The 20,248-nt window shown below is 37.4% G+C and overlaps 1 protein-coding gene across 1 annotated transcript in view; it reads right to left on the minus strand.

Annotated features, from left to right (window-relative positions):
* PSMD1 (proteasome 26S subunit, non-ATPase 1) overlaps window positions 1-20,248 on the minus strand; it is a 114,571-nt gene that overhangs the window by 5,755 nt on the left and 88,568 nt on the right. Inside the window, exons 20-23 of the mRNA XM_032277940.1 lie at window positions 12,275-12,444; window positions 10,323-10,415; window positions 8,157-8,243; window positions 7,422-7,568 (exon numbers count right to left, since the gene is read on the minus strand). Of these exons, the coding sequence (XP_032133831.1) occupies window positions 7,422-7,568; window positions 8,157-8,243; window positions 10,323-10,415; window positions 12,275-12,444 (497 nt within the window). The remainder of the gene's footprint in view (window positions 1-7,421; window positions 7,569-8,156; window positions 8,244-10,322; window positions 10,416-12,274; window positions 12,445-20,248) is intronic.

The raw sequence follows: 20,248 nt of genomic DNA on the forward strand, positions 1-20,248 counted from the left end.
CCCAGCTAATTTTTTGTAGTTTTAGTAGAGACGGGGTTTCACCATGTTGACCAGGATGGTCTCGATCTCTTGACCTCGGGATCCACCCGCCTCGGCCTCCCAAAGTGCTGGGATTACAGGCTTGAGCCACCGCGCCCGGCTGGAGGAGCTCTTTATATGTTCTAGATATAATTGTCTTATCAGATAAATGATTTAAAAATATTTTCTCCTATTCTGTGGGTTGTTTTTTTACCTTCTTGATAGTGTACTTACAACACAGAATCTTTTCTTTGTTACTTTTGCCTTAGGTATCATATATTAGAAAACACTGCTTAGTCCAAGGTTATGAAAATTATACATATGCTTTCTTCTATGAGTAATAGTTTTTGCTCTTATATTTAAGCCTTCAATTCATTTTCAGTTAATTTTGCATATGACATGAGACAGGGGTCCACCTTCATTCTTTTGCAGGTGGAGATCCAATAGTCCCAGCACTATTCCTTGAAAAGGCTACTCTTCATTGAATGGTCTTAGTGACACTGTAAAAAATAAATTGACCATAGGTGTATGGGCTTATTTCTGGAATTTCAATATAATTTCACTGATCTATACATTTATCCTTATGTCAATACTACACAGTCTTAATTACTGTACCTTTGTATTAACTTTTAAGTGTGATTCTTCCAATTTTGTTTTTTATTTTAAAGTTTGTCTGGCTATTCTGGGTCCCTTGCATTTCCATACTAATTTTAGGATCAGCTTGTCCATTTCTTCAAAAAAGGTAGCAAAGATAAGGATACACTGAATCTATAGATTGAACTGGGGAGCACTGCCATCTGAAAATATTAAGTCTTCTAATTCATGAATATGACTGACTGGTCTCTAGACTGATGGTCTTTACTATCAGGGCAATTCAGGCCTTAGAGAATGAGTTGGGGAGTGTTTCCACCTCTTATTTTTTAGGATAGTTTGTGAAGGATTAGTGTTTGTTTTTTTCTTTCAATGTTTGGATAGAATATATAAGCAAAGCAATCTGCCCTTGAGTTTTTCTTTGTAGAAGGATTTCCTATTATTATTATTATTATTTTTTGAGACACAGTCTTGATCTGTCACCCAGGCTGGAGTGCAGTGGCGTGATCTCAGCTCACTGCAACCTCCGCCTTCCAGGTTCAAGTGATTCTCCTGCCTTAGCCTCCTGAGTTGCTGGGATTACAGGTGCACGCCACCATGCCTGGCTAACTTTTGTATTTTTAGTAAAGACAGGGTTTCACTATGTTGGTCAGGTTGGTCTTGAACTCCTGACCCTGTGATCTGCTTGCCTTGGCCTCCCAAAGTGCTGGGATTACAGGCGTGACCACTGCCTCTGGCAGGATTTCCAATTATTAATGCAGTTTCCTTATGCAGGTCTATTTGGATTTTCTATTTCTTCTTGAGTCAGTTTTGGTAGTTTGTGTCTTTCTAGGAACTTGTTAATTTCATCTATGTTATCTAATTCATTGGCATAAAATTGCTCATAGTAGTCCCTTACAATTTTTTTTCTTCTCTAACATTGGTAGTAATGTTCCCTCTTTCTTTCCTGATTTGTTGTTGTTGTTGTTGTTTGTTTTGAGAAAGGATCTCATGAGCTCTGTTGCTCATGCTGGAGTTCAGTGGTGAGATCTCAGCTCACTGCAACCTCGGCCTCCTGAGCTCAAGCAATCCTCCTACCTTAGGCTCCCAAGTGGCTGGGACTACAGGCATGTACCACCACATTTGGCTAATTTTTAAATTTTTTGTAGTGATGAGGACTCACTATATTGCCCAAGCTGGTCTTGAACTCCTGGGCTCAAGTGATCCTCCTGCCTTGCCTCCTAAAATGTTGGGATTACAAGTGTGAGCCACCATGCTTGGGGCCTCTTTGATTTTATTGAGTCTTCTTTTTCTCTTGATCAGTCTAGCTAAAGGTTTATCAATTACATTGATCTTTGGAAAGAAACGGCTTCTAGTTTTGTTAATTTTCTCTATTATTTTATTTCTATTTCATTACTTTCTGCTCTAATACTTGTCACTTCCTTCCTTCTGCTTGATTTTAGTTTAGTTTGCACTTCTTTTTGCTAGTTTCTTAAAGTAGATGAGTAGGTTATTATTTGAGATCTTATTTTTTAAGACAGGCATTTATAGCTATACATTTTCCCTCTAAGCACTTCTTTCACTGAATCCTGTTAAGTATTGGCCATTTTCCTTTTAATTTCTCTCCAAGTATTTTCCAGTTTTCCATGTGTTCTTTGATTTATTGCTTGTTTAGAAGTACATTGTTTGATTTACACGTTATCTATAATTTTCTTAAATATCCTTTTGTTATTGATTTCTATTTTCATTCAACTGTGAACAGAGAACATATTTTGTATTATTTCAACCCTTTTAAATTTACTGACACTTGATTTATGGCCTAAGATGTGGTCTATCCTGGAGAACGTTCTATATGTACTTGAGAAGAATGTGTACTCGGCTGTTGTTGGTTAGACTGTTCTATAGATGTATTAGGTCTTCTGGCTTATAATGCTATTTAAATCTTCTGCCTAGTTGTTCCACCTGTTATTGAAAGTGGGGGGCTGGGCATGGTGGCTCATGCCTGTAATCCCAGCACTTTGGGAAGCTGAGTAGATCACCTGAGTTCAGGAGTTCAAGACCAGCCTGGCCAACAAGGTGGGACTCCGTCTCTACTAAAAATACAAAAATTCGCTGAGCGTGGTGGTGCACACTTGTAATCCTAGTTACTCAGGAGACTGAGGCAGAAGGATTGCTTGAACCCAGGAGGCAGAGGTTGCAGTAAGCCAAGATCATGCCACTGCACTCTAGCCTAGGCAACACAGCAAGACTCTTTACTGCTGACATGTCTATTCCTCATTTCAGTTCTATCAGGTTTTTTTTTTTTTTTTTTTTGAAACAGAGTGTCACTTTGTCACCCAGGCTGGATGGAGTGCAATGGTACGATCTTGGCTCACTGCAACCTACGCCTCCTGGATTCAAGTGATTCTCCTGTCTCAGCCTCTCCAGTAGGTGGGACTACAGGCACATGCCACCACGCCTGGCTAATTTTTGTATTTTTAGTAGAGATGGAGTTTCACCATGCTGGCCAGGCTGGTCTCAAACTCCTGACTTCAGGTGATCCACCCACCTCGGCCTGCCAAAGTGCTGGGATTACAGGTGTGAGCCACTGGGCCCAGAAAATCCTATCAATTTTTGCTTTATGTATTTTGGGACTCTGCTATTAAGTACATAAGTTTATAATAGTTATATTCCCCTGATTGATCAACGCTTATGTTTCCTCTTTGTATCTGGCAACATTTCTGTCTAAAGTCTATTTTGTCTAATATTTTGTCTAGAGCTAACAGTTCTAGCTCTCTTTTGGTTACTGTTTACATGAAATATGTTTTCCCATCCTTTGCTTTCTATTTGTGTTTTTGAATTTAACCATGTCTAATCTAGAGAGCACAAAGTTTGATCATTTAAAAAAATCAATTTGGTTTCACATGCATATGCTAAAAAAAAATCAATTTGGCTAATCTTTGCCTTTTAAGTGGAGTGTTTAACCCATTTACATTTTACGTAATTACTGATGAGGTATGATCTATGCCTGCCATTTTGCTATTTATTTTCTGTTTTACATCTCTCTGCCATCCACTCTTTTTTTAGAGATGGGGTTTAGCTATGTTGCCCAGGATGGCTTCAAGCAATTCTCCTGCCTCAACCTTCTGAGTAGTCTATGTCTTACATCTTTTTGTTCTGCTATTATTTCATTGCTGGCTTCCTTGGTATTAAATAGATATTTTCTGGTGTATTACTTTAATTCCCTTGTTTCTTTTATTTGTTTTTTATTTTTTTGAGTTACTTTCTTAGCATTTGCCTTCAGATTACAATTAACATTTTAAGAATTTACTTTGACTAATACCAATTTAATTTCAATCATATACAAGAACTATGCTCCTAGATAGCTGTGTTCCCCCACTCTTTTGTGCTGTTGTGATAATACTAATTATATCCTTATACATTATGTGCACATCATTGTCCATTTGTAATTATTATTTTATACAGATGTCTTTTAAATAAGATACAAAAAAAGGTACATCCATCATGTAATGGTGAACACTCTGGACTCTGACAAAAAGTTACAAAATCTTTTTGTATAAAAAACACATGTATAGTATCTTTTATATTTACTTACATAGTTGCACTCATCAGTACTCTATTTTTTTCATGCAGATGCAAATTATTGTCTAGCGTCCTTTCATTTCAGCCTGAAGAGTATCCTTTAAGGAAAGTCTGCTAACAACGAACAGTTGTTTTTATCTGGGAATATCTTAATTTCTTCTTTATTTTTGAAGGATAGTTTTACTAGATATAGAATTTGTGGTTGAGATTCTTTTACTTTCAGCACTTTAAACATGTCACAAAACTGCCTTCTGGCCTCCACGGTTCCTGATAAAAAAAAAAATCACCAGTCGATCTTACCGAGGATATTTTGTACTTGATGAGTTACTTCTCTCTTGCTACTTTCAAGATTTCTTCTTTATTTTCAACAGATTGATTGTAATACGTCTAGGTGTAGATCTCTTGAGTTTATCCTTCATGAAATTCATTGAGCTTCCTGAATGTGCAGATTAATGTTTTTCATCCAAATTGGGAAGTCTGGCTATTAGTTCTTCAAATAATCTTCTGTCCTTTTTGGACTCCAATTATGCATATGTTAGTATGCTTTATAACATTCCACAGGTCTCTGAGGCTCTCTGTTCATTCCACTTCATTGTTTTTGGTCATTCTTCAGGTGAATAATCTCAATTAATTTACCTTCAAGTTTGCTCATTCTTTCTTCTGCCTCTCAAACATGCTGTAGAGCCTCTAGTGAATTTTTTATTTTAGTTATAATACTTTTCAGCTAGAGAATTTCTATTTATTTCTCATGATTTATATCTCTTTATGGATATTCATTATTTAATGAATCACCATTCTTATGCTCTCTTTTTAGTTCTTTGAACATATTTAAAATAGTTGATTAATTCTGCCTATTAACTCCAGTATTTAGGCTTCCTGAAGGACAGTTTCTACTCATTGCCATTACTGGACCATACTTTGTTTCTTTACATGTCTCATAAATTTTTGTTAAAAACTAGACATTTAAAATAGGCTGGGCGTGGTGGCTCTCGCCTGTAATCCCAGCACATTAGGAGGCCCAGGCAGGTGTATCACTTGAAGACAGGCATCTGAGACCAGACTGGCTAACATGGTGAAACCCCATCTTTACTAAAAATACAAAAATTAGCCAAGTATGGTGGCACATGCCTATAATCCCAGCTACTTGGGAGGCTGAGGCATGAGAATCGTTTGAACCTGGGAGGTGGAGGTTGCAGTGAGCTGAGATTGTGCCACATAGTGTGACCCTGTCTGAAAACAAAAAACAAAAGCCATAATGTGCCAGGTGCTGAGACTCACGCCTATAATCTCAGTACTTTAGGATGCTGATAAGGGTGGATCATCTGAGGTCAAGAGTTCGAGACCAGCCTGGCCAACATGATGAAACCTTGTCTCTACTAAAAATACAAAGAGCTGAGGCACAAGAATTGCTTGAACCCAGGAGGCAGAGGTTGCAGTGAGCTGGGATCGTGCCAATGCACTCTAGCCTGGGTGACAAAGTGAGGCTTTTTAAAAAATAAAAAAAAATAAATGAACTATTTCTATAAAGTTATGTATTTCCCTGATTTGCGTGGCCCTAAAGACAATGCTCAATTAACTTAGTAGTCAGCTAACAATTGGACAGGAATTTCCTTAAACACCTTGGAACACAAAGTCTCCCACTCTTTGAAGGAGTGTGTGAGTGAGTGAGTGAGTGAGTGAGTGAGTGTGTGTGTGTGTGTGTGTGTGTGTGTGTAGGGCTATACCTTCAACAGCCAGCCAGGCAGCTGAAAATTCTTCTGGATTCCTCAGTTCTTCCTTGCACAGATATAGGTAGTCTTAATTCATAGATGGATCAACGGTATTATAGCTATCTCTGACTTAATTTGAGCAAAGGCTTAGCAATCATTCAGTTTCCTACTGTGGTGTACCAGTGTGCTCACATGGCCTTATGGCATTGAGTATATGCCCCACTGTCCTAGGTCATAATTGTCAAAAACACTAGTTATTTCACGTGCTAGAGTATGCACTAGTTGTGTCCTAATACATCTGTTTTGGATTCCTATGCTACTGGCAAGAGAAGTTTATAGCCATAGTGAGAATACGTCCTCTGTAAAACCACCACTGAGTTGAACCAGGTTGCAGATCAGACAGTGACCGCATTAAATGGACTAATGATTCTGTCCATTCATTTAACAGTACAGAGCAACTACTAAAGATCAGGCAATGCTACAGATTAGAATTTGCCATTGTTTTAGGTGCTTTACATGTAACAACCTATTTAATCTTCAAAACATCAATAGGAGGTAGGTGCCATTAGCATATCAATTTTATAGATGAGGAAACTGAAATACAAAGGTTAAATGACCTGTCCACACAGCTAACAGGGGAAATAAAAACCCAGTTATGCCAAATTCTAGCTCTAAACCACTACATTCACTATCTTACATCCCTTGCCTTTGTCTCCTCTAGCTGATAATCTAGTCAGGTAAAACCTTGGCTCACAATTATAGGTAGAAATTGCCTTTGATCCACCATCAGGTTGATAAGAATAAGTTTACTTTTGTATAAGGTTAAGGTTAAGGATCTAGAAATCTAATCTCTAACATTTTAGACAGATCTAGCATCCGAATGTCTTGGATGGGTCTACGGATGGCTCTCTTGTTTTCTAGATATAAGAACCTGGAAGATAAAGGCAGTATCATGCTCACATTTCTGATAAACATTTGTTTCTAACAGGAAACACTGTCTTGGAATAAGTTAAGATACTTTTCTAACTAAAATGCAATGCATTTATGACAACAGTGTAATTACTGTAATAACACTTACAGAGCAGGCCCAAGTCTTGTTCTCAGTGATTGTGTATTAACTTGTTCAATCTGTGCCACATTTCTGAGTTAGGGATGGTAATATCTATTTTATGCTAAAGAAAACTGAGGCAGAGAGAGATTTAGTACCTGGCCCAAGGCCACTTAGCCTGAGCCGTAGACTCAACATTCAAATCCTGTATGCTTGGCTGTAGAGTACTACGTTCCTAATCACAATGCTGTCTTAGGAACTCGTACGTCGTATGTCTGTGGTAGAGGAGGGGAGTTTGTAGGGTTACACAGAGAAAGAAAAAATTCTCCCAAATCTATATGAAATGGAAAAGAACATTCTTTTGTTTAATAATTTCTTAGAACTAGTGAGCTTGCTCCAATGCTTTGGAGATTAACCATTCTCTATCAATATTCTATTGTCATTTGGATTAATATAACACTGGTACATATAGTTAAGAGTCACTGGTAACTTACTGGTTTGAAAGGCTGGTATCTACAGGTCTCTGGCATGGTTAGGACCTTAAGCTGGGCAGGCATAACTCGGGCTGGGTTATCCAATAACTGGAAGTTTGGCTCAGGTTCTTTTTTCTTCTCTTTTTCTTCCTTTTTCTCTGCCTCATCCTACAAAATAAAAATTTAAAAAAGCTCAATAGAAGGTCATTTTTGTACCACAGAACTGAGTAATATCTGAAAAGTTTACTGAGCAGCTATAAGGTACAAAAGGTAGTGGTAGGTAGTAATGGAAGTACAACTAAAGTGCTATCAGACTCTGAAGAGGGAAAAATAACTCTGCTTAGGAATGGGAATGATAACTGACTCAGTTTTAAAGGTTAAGAAGGTTTTTCTACAGCAGACATCAGAAAAAGAAGGTCTACCTAAAGAACACGATAATCCCTTTGATTGAAAGGGCCTTTCTTTCTCTTACTCTCATGATCTCATCTGTGAAAATCCTACTTTGCCCTTCAAAACCTATTTTAGTTGTCATTTCCTCCAGGAACTTTTTCCTAATTTGTATCCTTCTATTCTTCCCACAAATGGATATAATTTCTAGAGTCTCTTTCAAGTACAATTTTATGATTCTAAATGCTGAGAACAGGATAATTATTTGAGGGAAGCTAAGAGCAAGGTAGAATAATATTCAACTAAGGAATAATCTTGACCATGACAACAGAGATACTTCAATTCATATGACCACCAAGTTATACCTACCACTTCCATTTTCTCCTCCTCCTTTTTTTCCTTTTCTTTTTCCTTCTTTTTAGCCTTGGCAGTTATAGATAACACAGCAGTAGAAACCTAGGGAAAATGAACAGGATAAATTGTTATAATCCCTTACTGACATACAAACATGCAAGCCCTAGAGAACTCAGTCCTATAACACTATTCCATTTCCTAGCAGTAAGTATTATAAAGAAAAAATAATCAGAGAATAAATGGGAAAACTAAGCAGGACATTTATTAAAATAATTTACTATTCTTGTCATCAGGTGAATCTTTAGTTTTTGGAGGCTTGTGTCCAATACAACTCTTTTCTTTTTTTGATCTGTAGCCTACCCTGGATATGAATTTGCTATCATGTACTTCTAAGATTGAGATTTTGGTGCTAGAGTCTTTTTTGCTTTACTGGGAAAGCAATGGAAAACAGAACAATTTCCTTTAGTGCTGGTTGTAGAGATACTCTCACTGGACTACATTCTTTTTTTTTTTTTTGGGATGGAGTTTCGCTCTCGTTACCCAGGTTGGAGTGCAATGGCGCGATCTCGGCTCACCACAACCTCCGCCTCCTGGGTTCAGGCAATTCTCCTGCCTCAGCCTCCTGAGTAGCTGGGATTACAGGCACGCGCCACCATGCCCAGCTAATTTTTTGTATTTTTAGTAGAGATGGGGTTTCACCGTGTTGACCAGGATGGTCTCGATCTCTTGACCTCGTGATCCACCCACCTCAGCCTCCCAAAGTGCTGGGATTACAGGCTTGAGCCACCGCGCCCGGCCCTGGACTACATTCTTAAAATGCTAATATACACTGGGTGAGTGCTTAGCCTATAATTATCCTCCTTCATGGGTCTCACTGAAAACAAAGGTGAAAAGCTGGGCAATACTGGTGTAAAAGCTGACTTTGCATCAGACCCAAAGGAGGGTCTGAAACACAGCTGATGAAACAAGATGCTGTCAAGGATATTCCTTAGCTGCCACCCTCCAATTTGGTTAATTATCCTTACTTATACACAAAATTTACAGCAAATAATCAACAACTGGCCAATATGAAAATTATGTGAGAAAGAGCCATTCTCCTATATATAAGGTATCAAAAAAGTAGAATTTTGCTGAGTAAAACTTTACAGGTAAGTACAACTCTTTAATGTATTATTCTTTTTTTTTTTTTTTTTTGGAGACGGAGTTTCGCTCTTGTTACCCAGGCTGGAGTGCAATGGCGCGATCTCGGCTCACTGCAACCTCCGTCTCCTGGGTTCAAGCAATTCTCCTGCCTCAGCCTCCCGAGTAGCTGGGACTACAGGCGTGTGCCACCATGCCCAGCTAATTTCTGTATTTTTAGTAGAGACGGGGTTTCACCATGTTGACCGGGATGGTCTCGATCTCTTGACCTCGTGATCCACCCGCCTCGGCCTCCCAAAGTGCTGGGATTACAGGCTTGAGCCGCCGCGCCCGGCCGTAATGTATTATTCTTTGATTTCATACTTGAGTGTCCTCACACACAGTTGGTAGGAGTATAAAGTGATTATGTCCATTTTGAAAGGCAAATTAGTTGATAAATATGAACATAATGTGCATTACTTTTGATCAAGTAACCTCACATCCAGGATTCTAACCTACAGATATACTTACACAGCACATAAATACATGTGTATAAAGACTTTCAATTCCAAGCTCACTTGTGCAGGGGTAACAAATGAGAAATAACCTTAAATGAGTATCAAAGAAAAAACCGGTAAAACAAACAGTACTACAAACAGTAAAAGCACTGTTTTGCAGCTCTGGGAAAAAATGAGATCTGTATACACTGAGATTAAAAAAAAAAAAATTATATATGTATATATATATATATATATATATAGTTAAAGTGAAAACAACAAGATGCAGAAAAGCATGTATAGAATAATTCTATTTGTGGTATAAAAAATATTGACATGTGCAGAGAAAATCGTCAGAGGGATTCAGAAGTTGTAACTCCTGTGACATGAGACTTGGATGACCAATAGACAAAAAGGACTTTTACTTCATATTCTCGTGTAATGAACACTTCTTATGCTAACATTTGACACTTTTAAAACATAAAACATATTTAAAGACAAAGTAAAATACTCCGTGGCTCCTATATATAAGTACAAATGCAGCTAAAAGGAACAAAGAACCTACCTTTTCCTTTTCTTTTTCTTTCGGTACTTCCAGAGGGGCAGGATATGCAAATGTGGATGGTTTACAGTTTGATTTATACTGAACTTTCGGCATCTGAAGAAATTCCATTAAAATAACATTGGCTTTAAGTATTCTGTGCTCTCCACAAGCATACAGATACAAAAGGAGACCAACAGTTTTAATGCAGGCTATATGTTCAACTATGTTATTATTATTCTCTGAAAGGCATGTCTTCTTTTACCGATTTAGTTTCTATATTCTACAGAATTACCTGTAGTTCTCTATACTTTTCTTAACCTCTGTGCCTTTGAATGGGCATCCCTTTATATTATCTTTATAAATAAACCAACCTGCTTCAATGGGTAATGGTGTGAGCATAAGATCAACTGTTCACTCCTTTATAAAGCATTCAATAGTTTATCCTGCATACAAACTGCCATGTCCCTTCTTTGTACCATACTAGTAACTTACACTAGCCTGTATACAGTTTCCACACCATATATAATCATGCCTTTTAAGAGTCTAACATGAGCCTAAGAGAAAGTCAGTTTCATATTACCCAGTGACCAGTTTTAAAGTTCTTTGGTCTGAATTTTTCTGTCTTTCCTTTTTTTTTCTTTTGAGACAGAGTGTCACTCTGTTGCCCAGATTGGAGAGCAGTGGTGCAATCTCGGCTCCCTGCAACCTCTGACTCTTGGGTTCAAGCGATTCTCCTGCCTCAGTATATCAAGTAGCTGGGACTAAGTGTGCACAAACTGCACCTGGCCTGAATTTTTCTCTATTTAGCCAATCTGCATTGATGGAGAATGATAATAAACACCATAAGGACAAGGAATCTTATCTTTTCCATCCCATTTTCATTACAAAGTGTAAAAACAGCAATCATAAAATTGTTTGGCAGAGAATAAAATAAGTTATACAGGATGTTTAATTACAATCTTAAAAGTTAGGGATTAGGAAACCAAAGGATTTTTGTTCTGACAATAAAGCTGCTCAATATTTGCAAATGTGAGCAGTTTTAACACCAAAACACTTAACAAAGGATAACTGGCTATACACCTACTGAAAAATCAATACAAAGAAATATTCTATTTTTACCAGTCAGTATTAAGCCTAAAAATTTTCTACTCTGAAAATTTAGTGGAACATTTAAACAGTGATGACCAGATGTAAGAGTTATTTAAAGGTCAAAAAGCCTTTTGACTTTTAAAAAAGAAGAACAAGAAGAAGATGAATCATCAAGTCACAGGACTAAGACCTAAGCACAAACCCCATTAAAAAAATATGACTACAAATGTGATGATAGGGCATGCAGTAACTTAAATTTTTGACTTAACTGAGCAATTTCATTTCATCAGATTTCCTAGCTCCACCCTGTTGATCTTGATTTCTGCTTCTACCAGAGTCATCCTCCTATTTTGCTTTTTCCCTTTAGTAATAATTCTTTCTTCCATCAACCACTCTAATAACAGGGAACTCTGAAAAACTAAATCTGAAAGATTTACTTTAGGTTTGCATTCTTCCTTCCTCAAATTATTGCAATAGCATTGTAATGACTTTCCATTGATACCAGAAAGATTTTTCTAAATGGAAATCTCATGTTAATTTATCATTTGAAATCTTTCAACAGCTCCCAGCCTTTAGTATTAAATAAAATTAATCAGAGTGGTATATAAAGCCTCTTCATATCTTTATATTTAGCCCCCTCTCTCAGCATTCCTTCTCAACTACTTTACTTGAGGTTACACAGCTAGTAAGGAGACATGATTTTCAAAACTTTCAATGACACACTCCACTCAAAAAAGTGATGATTCAATTTAAAGGGAAAATGTTATTGATGAGATATTAACTCATCTTTAAAATTTCATGGAAATCCTTGCAAGTGAATGATAAATATGAATTAAGATATAGTGAACAGGAAATACTACAAAGTTGAGGTCTCACAGACATACCTTTAAGTCCTTGTTAAGGCCAATGACACAGGTAGGGGTATAAGCCAATGACAGGAAGTGTGAAAGAGGAAACCAGAACCAGAACTGGGTAAATACAAGGACGCCAACCACAGAAGGCATATGAGTGTGCCCAGTCCTGGACTGTAAGGAGATTGTGACATTATGACCACCTGTAGAAAAAGAGAGAAACCATGAACAATAATAGTATTGTCCGATTATTACAGTAGGACAATAATAAAGTTATCTTTTTTTTTTTTTTTGAGATGAAGTTTTGCTCTTGTTGCCCATGCTGGAGTGCAATGGCACCATCTTGGCTCATTGTAACCTCTCCTTCTTGGGTTCAAGCAATTCTCCAGCCTCAACCTCCCGAGTAGCTGGGATTACAGGCACCCGCCACCATGCCCAACTAATTTCTGTATCTTTAGTAGAGATGGGGGTTTCACCATGTTGGCCAGGCTGGTCTCAAACTCCTGACCTTCAGGTGATCCACCCACCTTGGCCTCCCAAAGTGCTAGGATTATAGGCGTGAGCCACCGCACCTGGCCACCCTTTCTTTTTTTGTTCTTTTTTTTTTAAAGGTGACAGAGTAAAACACTATATATACTCAAGTGCAGCAGCATGATCATGACTCACTGCAGCCTCGACTTCCTGACCTCATGGGATCTTCCTGCTTTAGCCTCCCGAGTAGCTGGGACTACAAGAGTGTGCCACCAAACCTGGCTAACTCTTAAATTTTTTGTAGAGATGGGGGTCTCACTATGTTGCCCAGGCTAATCTCAAATTCCTAGCCTCACGCGATCCTCTTGCCTCAGCCTCCCAAAGTGTTGGGATTACAGGCGTGTGAGCCAGCACGCCCAGCCAATAGTAAAAATTTGTAAGTGTTGCAGTAGGGAAGCATCTGGTGATGCTTTTAAAAGTACAATTCATATGTGCAGTCTAATATGCAGTCCTTGGAATTAGTGAGTTATCCAGGCTCTCCAAATTTATAAGTGCTGTAATTTTAACTGGATTCAGCACACAGCTAGACTTACTTTCTCTATAGGAAGGCATTTTTTAACAACGATACCTGAAGGGTATCAAAACTATGATGCTAAATTAAATATTAATCTATATTATATTGGGTTTTCATGTGCTAATAAAAAGCAAAGTTTTAGAATATACTTTTTGCAAACAATAGCAGAGGCAAGCATAGATACTGTTTGCTTAGTTTTACTCTTTCTGCTTCAATCATATGTCTGAATGCAGACAAATACATATTTATAATATACTCACACATTTATAAAAATTTATATAAAACTGGCCGGGCGTAGTGGCTCACACCTATAATCCAAGCACTTTGGAGGCCAAGGCGGGCGGATCACCTGAGGTTGGGAGTTCAAGACCAGCCTGACCAACATGGTGAAACCCTGTCTTAAAAAAAAAAAAAAAAAAAAAAATACACACACACACACACACACACACACACACACACGTATAAATAAATAAATAAATAAATAAATAAATAAAAAATTTATATAAAACTAAATATGTTCTGACTCTTGGTCTTTTAGGTGCTAAGGAGCATAAAAATTGTTAGACTTTTGAGAAATATCCTTTACAAATTATGAAGATTAATATGCAGCTATATAAAAATCTAAGAAAGCACTGAGCATTACCCTGTGAATTATTAAACCACTTAAGTTGGATGGAGGAGCTCTGACATTAACTAGCCTTGTAACCACAGACAAAATACTTTATTTCTAAGAGTCTTTTTTTCCCATTGGCAAAATGAGGGGGTTGAATTTCAGCACTTGAATTAGCACTACCACTTACAAAAGAAAACTTTTAACTTCTAACCCTTGACTCAGTTGAAAGTTTCCTAAGGAAACACAATATGTAGAAGAATAAAATCAGAGCTGCTTCTGTTTAATCAGAAGTTTGGACTGCTGGGAGAATATATAGCCTAGAACCAGGGGTCCCCAAATCCCGGGGCTACAGACTGGTACCTGTCCATGGCCTGTTAGGAACCAGGCTGCTCCACAGGAGGTGAGCAGCAGGAAAGTGAGCATTACCACCTGAGCTCAGCCTCCTGTCACATCAGCAGTGGCATTAGATTCTCATGGGAGTGTGAACCTTACTGTCAACTTTGCATGTGAGGAATCTACACTGAACGTTCCTTATAAGAATCTAATGCCTGATGATCTGAGGTGGAAAAGTTTCATCCTGAAACCACCTCACCCCACTTGTGGAAAAAAATTGTCTTCCACGAAACCTGTCCCTGGTGTCAAAAAAGTTGAGGACTGCTGCCCTAGACTATTCCTCTACAGAGTGCAGAGAAAGTTTGAAAGCCAGTCACTAGAGCTAAGATCCAAGCCATCAGTTGGAGAGCTGGATCTTTACTGAGCCCTTGTAAGGCTGAGATTCTAGGAGGCTATGAGGGATTACAAACTCAAATGCCTTTAGGAATGAGTCAAGTAAACAAATGAGGAATAAGTGGGCCGGGAGCAGTGGGGATTGAAGCAAACTGGAAAGTACAGGTCCTATTTAAAGGGAGCTTGTTACCAGGGGTGTAGGTCTAGGGTTACTAGGTCATTTTGTTTTTAAAACTGAAGCAAACTGGAAAGTACATGTCCTATTTAAAGGGAACATCTTACTAGACTGTAGGTCCTGGGTCACTAGGTCATTTTGTTTTTAAAAGACTCTGAATTTTATCCAAAATCTTGCAAATTTTGTTAGGCAGGCAAAACAAAATACACCATTGTCAGATTTGGCATACCCGTTAGATGGTAACAATGTTAGTGCTGGATCACAGAACTCTGAAATGCAAATATCTTCATTTACATAATATATCCTATAAAAATGGGGCTTGTCTGTGCCTAATCAGGGTCTTAATTTGAATTCCAGTGCTGGATTCCTGTTGCTCACATTTCTTTTCTCTTGATCCAGTATTTCACATTTTGCTTCACATTTTACTTGGAGTCAAGAACCAAACACTGACTTGACTTTACTAAACCAAATAGCATTTTAATTTTTTAAGAATCAGGGTTCTACTGTTAAACCAAATAATCTAGATTTTCTTAATACTTCACTAAAGGTATTTAAAATTTCGATCTAACTAAAGGCCAGGTATACTTTAATTTTGTTTTTCCAATACAAATGAATTATACACATTTATTGTCTACTTATACTCTTCCCTATGCTAACCCCCATTCACTGCATGCTTACTATATACTGAGGATTGAAAACAACATACTAGAAAAGATCCTAAGGAGACTCCAGTCTCACAAAGAAGACAGATAATAGAAAATTAAAATAAGATATGAAAATATTATGGCAACTATAAACTGGGCGCTAGTGGGAACATTTCACTAAGACATGGTAACTAACCTGGGATGGGGCTGGGGAGGGCAGAAGACAGGAAAAGGATGCCTAGCTAATGTGCTATTTGTCTAACTTGGAAGCTGAATTTCCTTTTAGTTCAATGAAATCTATCTTCTTCGGACTTAGAAACTAAATTAGCCTTTTGTTCTAACGTTCTGAGATTTAATAAACAAGGTAGAGTTTATCATATTGATAATTTGCAGTTTAACAAACTTCCATCATCTTCTTTATCCTCAGCTTTTCTCCCCGAAGAGACTGAATCACTGAGTGAGTTCTCAAAAACTTTATTGAAGTTGCCCTCTCTAGATTTTTTTCTACTATCACTAATTTTCTTTTTTCTTTTTGAGACGGAGTCTCATTCTGTCTCCCAGGATGCAGTGCAGTAGCGCAATTTTGGCTCACTGCAACCTCCACCTCCCAGGCTCAAGCAATTCTTGTGCCTCAGCCTCCCAAGTAGTTGGGAATACAGGCATATGCCACCATGCCTGGCTAATTTTTGTATTTTTAGTAGCGATGGGGTTTCACCATATTGGCCAGGCTGGTCTCAAACTCCTGACCTCAAATGATCCACCTGCCTCGGCCTCCCAAAGTGCTGGGATTACAGGTGTGAGCCACCAAGCCTGGCCTACTACTATTAATTTTACTGAGAGGAGATCAAGACTACAAATTTTTTGAATGCAGTTGCAGCACAGTGTTATATGAGGATAGGATATTAAAGAGTGAAAAAGGACATGAGATTAATTTTATGCTCACAACTGAATACTACAGTACGGAACTTTTATGCAATAAATGTCTAAAGCAAAAATTGTTATAAATAAAGAGAAACAGAAAGAAGCACCAAAACTTGATTGGTCCACAAGACAAACAGAAAGTAAAAACAAACAAACAAAAACTCCAAACAAAAAAAGAAAAAAAAAGACCAACAGAGACTACAAGAGGAAGGAAGGAGAACACAGTGAGATGACTTGTAGTAAACATGGCAGAGAAGAGGTGAAACACAGAATTATCGTCCCCTAATTCTTTTTCTCTTAATATATAATTTCGTTTTTATATTTTTAATTAAAATTTTTTCCCCCTTTTTTTGTGTTGCTCCTTGCAGAGAGGGCTACCCTACAGGTAGTGTGCCCAGAGCAGTCTCCTCCATTCTTAACAAGTAACCCTAATGTAGTAAAAACCAGCAAAAAACTGTGGTAGTGCTGAACAAACGAGTGAAGAGGTGTAGTGTAAAATCATAAACTTTAAAAAGTGGCAGCTAAAAGAAGATAAAAAGATTACAGAGCAGTAAAACGTTATTCCTAAATCTTGTTTTAAATACCACCAAAGAAGTAATCTGAAAAGGATATATACTGTATGATTCTAACTATATGAAAATCTGGAAAAGGCAAAACTAAAACTGTGGAGACAGTTTAATTAGGATGAGTAGTAAGTTCAGGAGATCCATAGTACAGCATGACTACAGCTAATAATAATGTACTGTATATTTGAAAAATGCTTAAAGAGATCTTAAATTTTCTCACAAAAAAAATGATAAGTACGTAAGGTAATGGATATGTTATTTAGCTTGCTTTAACCATTTTACTATATATATCAAAGTATCATGTACACTGTATATACAATTTCTATTTGTCAACCCTACCTTAATAAAATAAATAAAAACAAATTTTTAAAAAAGAAAAAGAATGAACAAGGGGACATCAATACAGATTCCACAGACATTGGAAAAATAAGAAGATATTGTGAAAAACTTTCAATACATTTGAAACTTTATTTATTAAAACAAAATAAAACTTTGGTTACAGTAAAAAGGTCAGGGGCTTGTGGGGAGGGCAAGGAGGGATGAACAGGTTAAGCACAGGGAATTTTTAGGGTAGTGAAACAATTTTGTATGATACTGTTACAGTAGATACCTGGCATTAAACATTTGTCAAAGCTCATAAAATGTACAACACAGAGTAAACTCTAATGTAAACTAAGGACTTTAGTTAGTAATAATGTGTCAATATTGGCTCATCAATTGTAAGCAAATATACCACACTAACACAAGATGCCAATAATAGGAGAAATGGGAGGGGCAAAGGGGACATGGAAACTTTGCATATCTTGCTCATTTTTTTCCGTAAATCTAAAAGTCCAATTAAAAAAGCTTAATTACTGATAAAAATCCAGCCAATTAAGTGTCTAGACTTAGTAGAGATAACCTAAGAATTAAAAAGCAGCAATAAAAGAAATGGTGGTGAGCAATGAATCCATTTAAATACGAAACTAAGACCATACAGTTGTGAGAATTATGATTTCTGAAGACAATGTAAACATCACAAACCATTGACAACATAAACATAATACTAAAATATTGGAAGGTAGTGACGAATGAGAAGGGAGAAACTATTTATCTCCACATATGCAGCTTGTAAATGGGAGGGAATCAATACCATCTAGAATTGAAATGGTTTATTTTACCAAAAATATTTATAGAATATTTTCCTTATTTATAAATAGCTACAAAGAAGTACTTTTTAAATTAAAAAGAAAGAGAAAAGTAAACTATGCCTCAATATTGAAACTTTAAGCAGAAAAATCTCAACTTCTTAGAAAATGAAAACCAACCAAACAAAAAACCCCATTAGACAAATAGGTTAAAAGAGAGGAACTTTACCTCAAAATTTAGAAAAGAACACCAAAGTTATAAAACAGCAAATAATAAAGATCAAAAATAATTTACAAAAAAAGAACAGAATAAGTACATAAACAGAGAAATGACTGGCAAATCTAATAAAGAAAAAAGATTAATCAAATTAGGAAGCAAACGTGATTTTTTAAAAAGAAAGAGGCCATATGAGGGAGAGTATCTAAAATTATAAAAGACTGAAAACTTTGGTATGATTAAAACACTCATAGCAAGTAGAAAACCCAAAAAGATGAACAAAAATTTATGACAGTTATCAAAAATGGCAGCTTCTTTTCCTGATCTCCTTCACTACAAATATACACACATTCCTAGTTGACTGAGGAAAGAATGACTGCAACAAATAAGGCAGTGTTTTTCTTAGAATACAAATGACTTATAAATGTGAAAAAAAATTCTCCCTTATTAATAGGACTGCTGTAAAAATCCTGAGATGTTATTCCTCACCTTTCAAATTAGCAAAAATAAAAAGGATTATATTCCACCTGAATAGGGCACATTAAGAAAAAGAATTACATAGTTGAACAATGAAGCATGTATATGCTCTTCCCCTCTTATCCTATTGAGAGGTCACCAGTAATGTTGAGGGATATACCAAATGAACTCCAAGTCTAAGGAACTAAAGCATACCACTCTATCTTTTGAAACAGACTATGGTGTTATGGTGAAGACTGAGAATTCTGGAGCCAGATGGCACAGTGTGGTATATATGCATTTTTCAGGTAAATATTCAATTTATCTTATTTCATAAGCGATTTCGCTCCCAGAATTTGTTTAAAATGTTTTCCTCAAAAATGTTTCAATGTCAACTTTAAAATTCATGTAATACTAAGAAAATTAAAGGAAAAATAAATTGGCCGAGCACAGTGGTTCACATCCATAATCCCAGTACTTTGGAAGGTTGAGGTGGGAAGACTGCTACAGTCCAGGAGTTCAAGACAAGCCTGGGCAACATAGTGAGATGCTTAGTGAGATCCTATCTCTACAAAAATTTATACATTAGGTGGGTGTGGTGACATATGCTTGTAATCTCAGTTGCTTGGGAGGCTGAGGCAAGAGGACTGTTTGAGCCCGGGAGGTTAAAGTAAACTACCCTTCATCATGTCTGTGCCACTGCACTCTGGCCAGGGTGACAAAGTAAGGCACTGTCTTAAATTAAAAAGCAAAACAAAACAAAACAAAAAAACCAACCAACAGTAACTTTACTCAGTGATAGGCATTACTCTAATTGCTTTGCATGTATTTTAATTTTTTTTTGTTTTTGAGGCAGAGTCTCACTCCATCACCCAGGTTGGAGTGCAGTGGAACAATCTCAGTTTACTGCAACCTTGCCTCCTGGGTTCAAATGATTCTCCTGCCTCAGCCTCCTGAGTAGCTGGGATTAGAGGCACATACCACTATGCCCGGCTAACTTTTTTGGATTTTTAGTAGAGATGGGGTTTCACCATGTTGGCCAGGCTGGTTCTGAACTCAGGAGTTCTTGGTCCTCACCTGATCCTCAGGTGATTCACCTGCCTTGGCCTCCCAAGTACTGGGATTACAGGGGTGAGCCACTGTGCCGGGTGGCTTTGCATGTATTTTAAATCTTCCCAACACTACGAGGTAGACTTACAAGAGTGGAAAATAACTTCTCAAGGTTACATAGCTTATGCTGCAAAGGGACTAGAATTCAAACCTAACAGTCTGTACTCTTTCTTTTTTTGAGGAGTTTCACTCTTGTTTCCCAGGCTGTAGTGCAGTGGGTGTGATCTTGGTTCACTGCAACTTCCACCTCCTGGGTTCAAGCAATTCTCCTGCCTCAGCCTCCCGAGTAGCTGGAATTATAGGCGTCTGTCACCATGCCCAGCTAATTTGGGTATTTGTAGTAGAGAAGGGGTTTCACCATGTTGGCCAGGCTGGTCTCAAACTCCTGACCTCAAGTGATCCACCTG

This window comes from Sapajus apella, unplaced genomic scaffold (assembly GCF_009761245.1).
Source record: "Sapajus apella isolate SASKATOON/1434 unplaced genomic scaffold, GSC_monkey_1.0 scaffold10, whole genome shotgun sequence".
Lineage (NCBI taxonomy): Eukaryota > Metazoa > Chordata > Mammalia > Primates > Cebidae > Sapajus > Sapajus apella.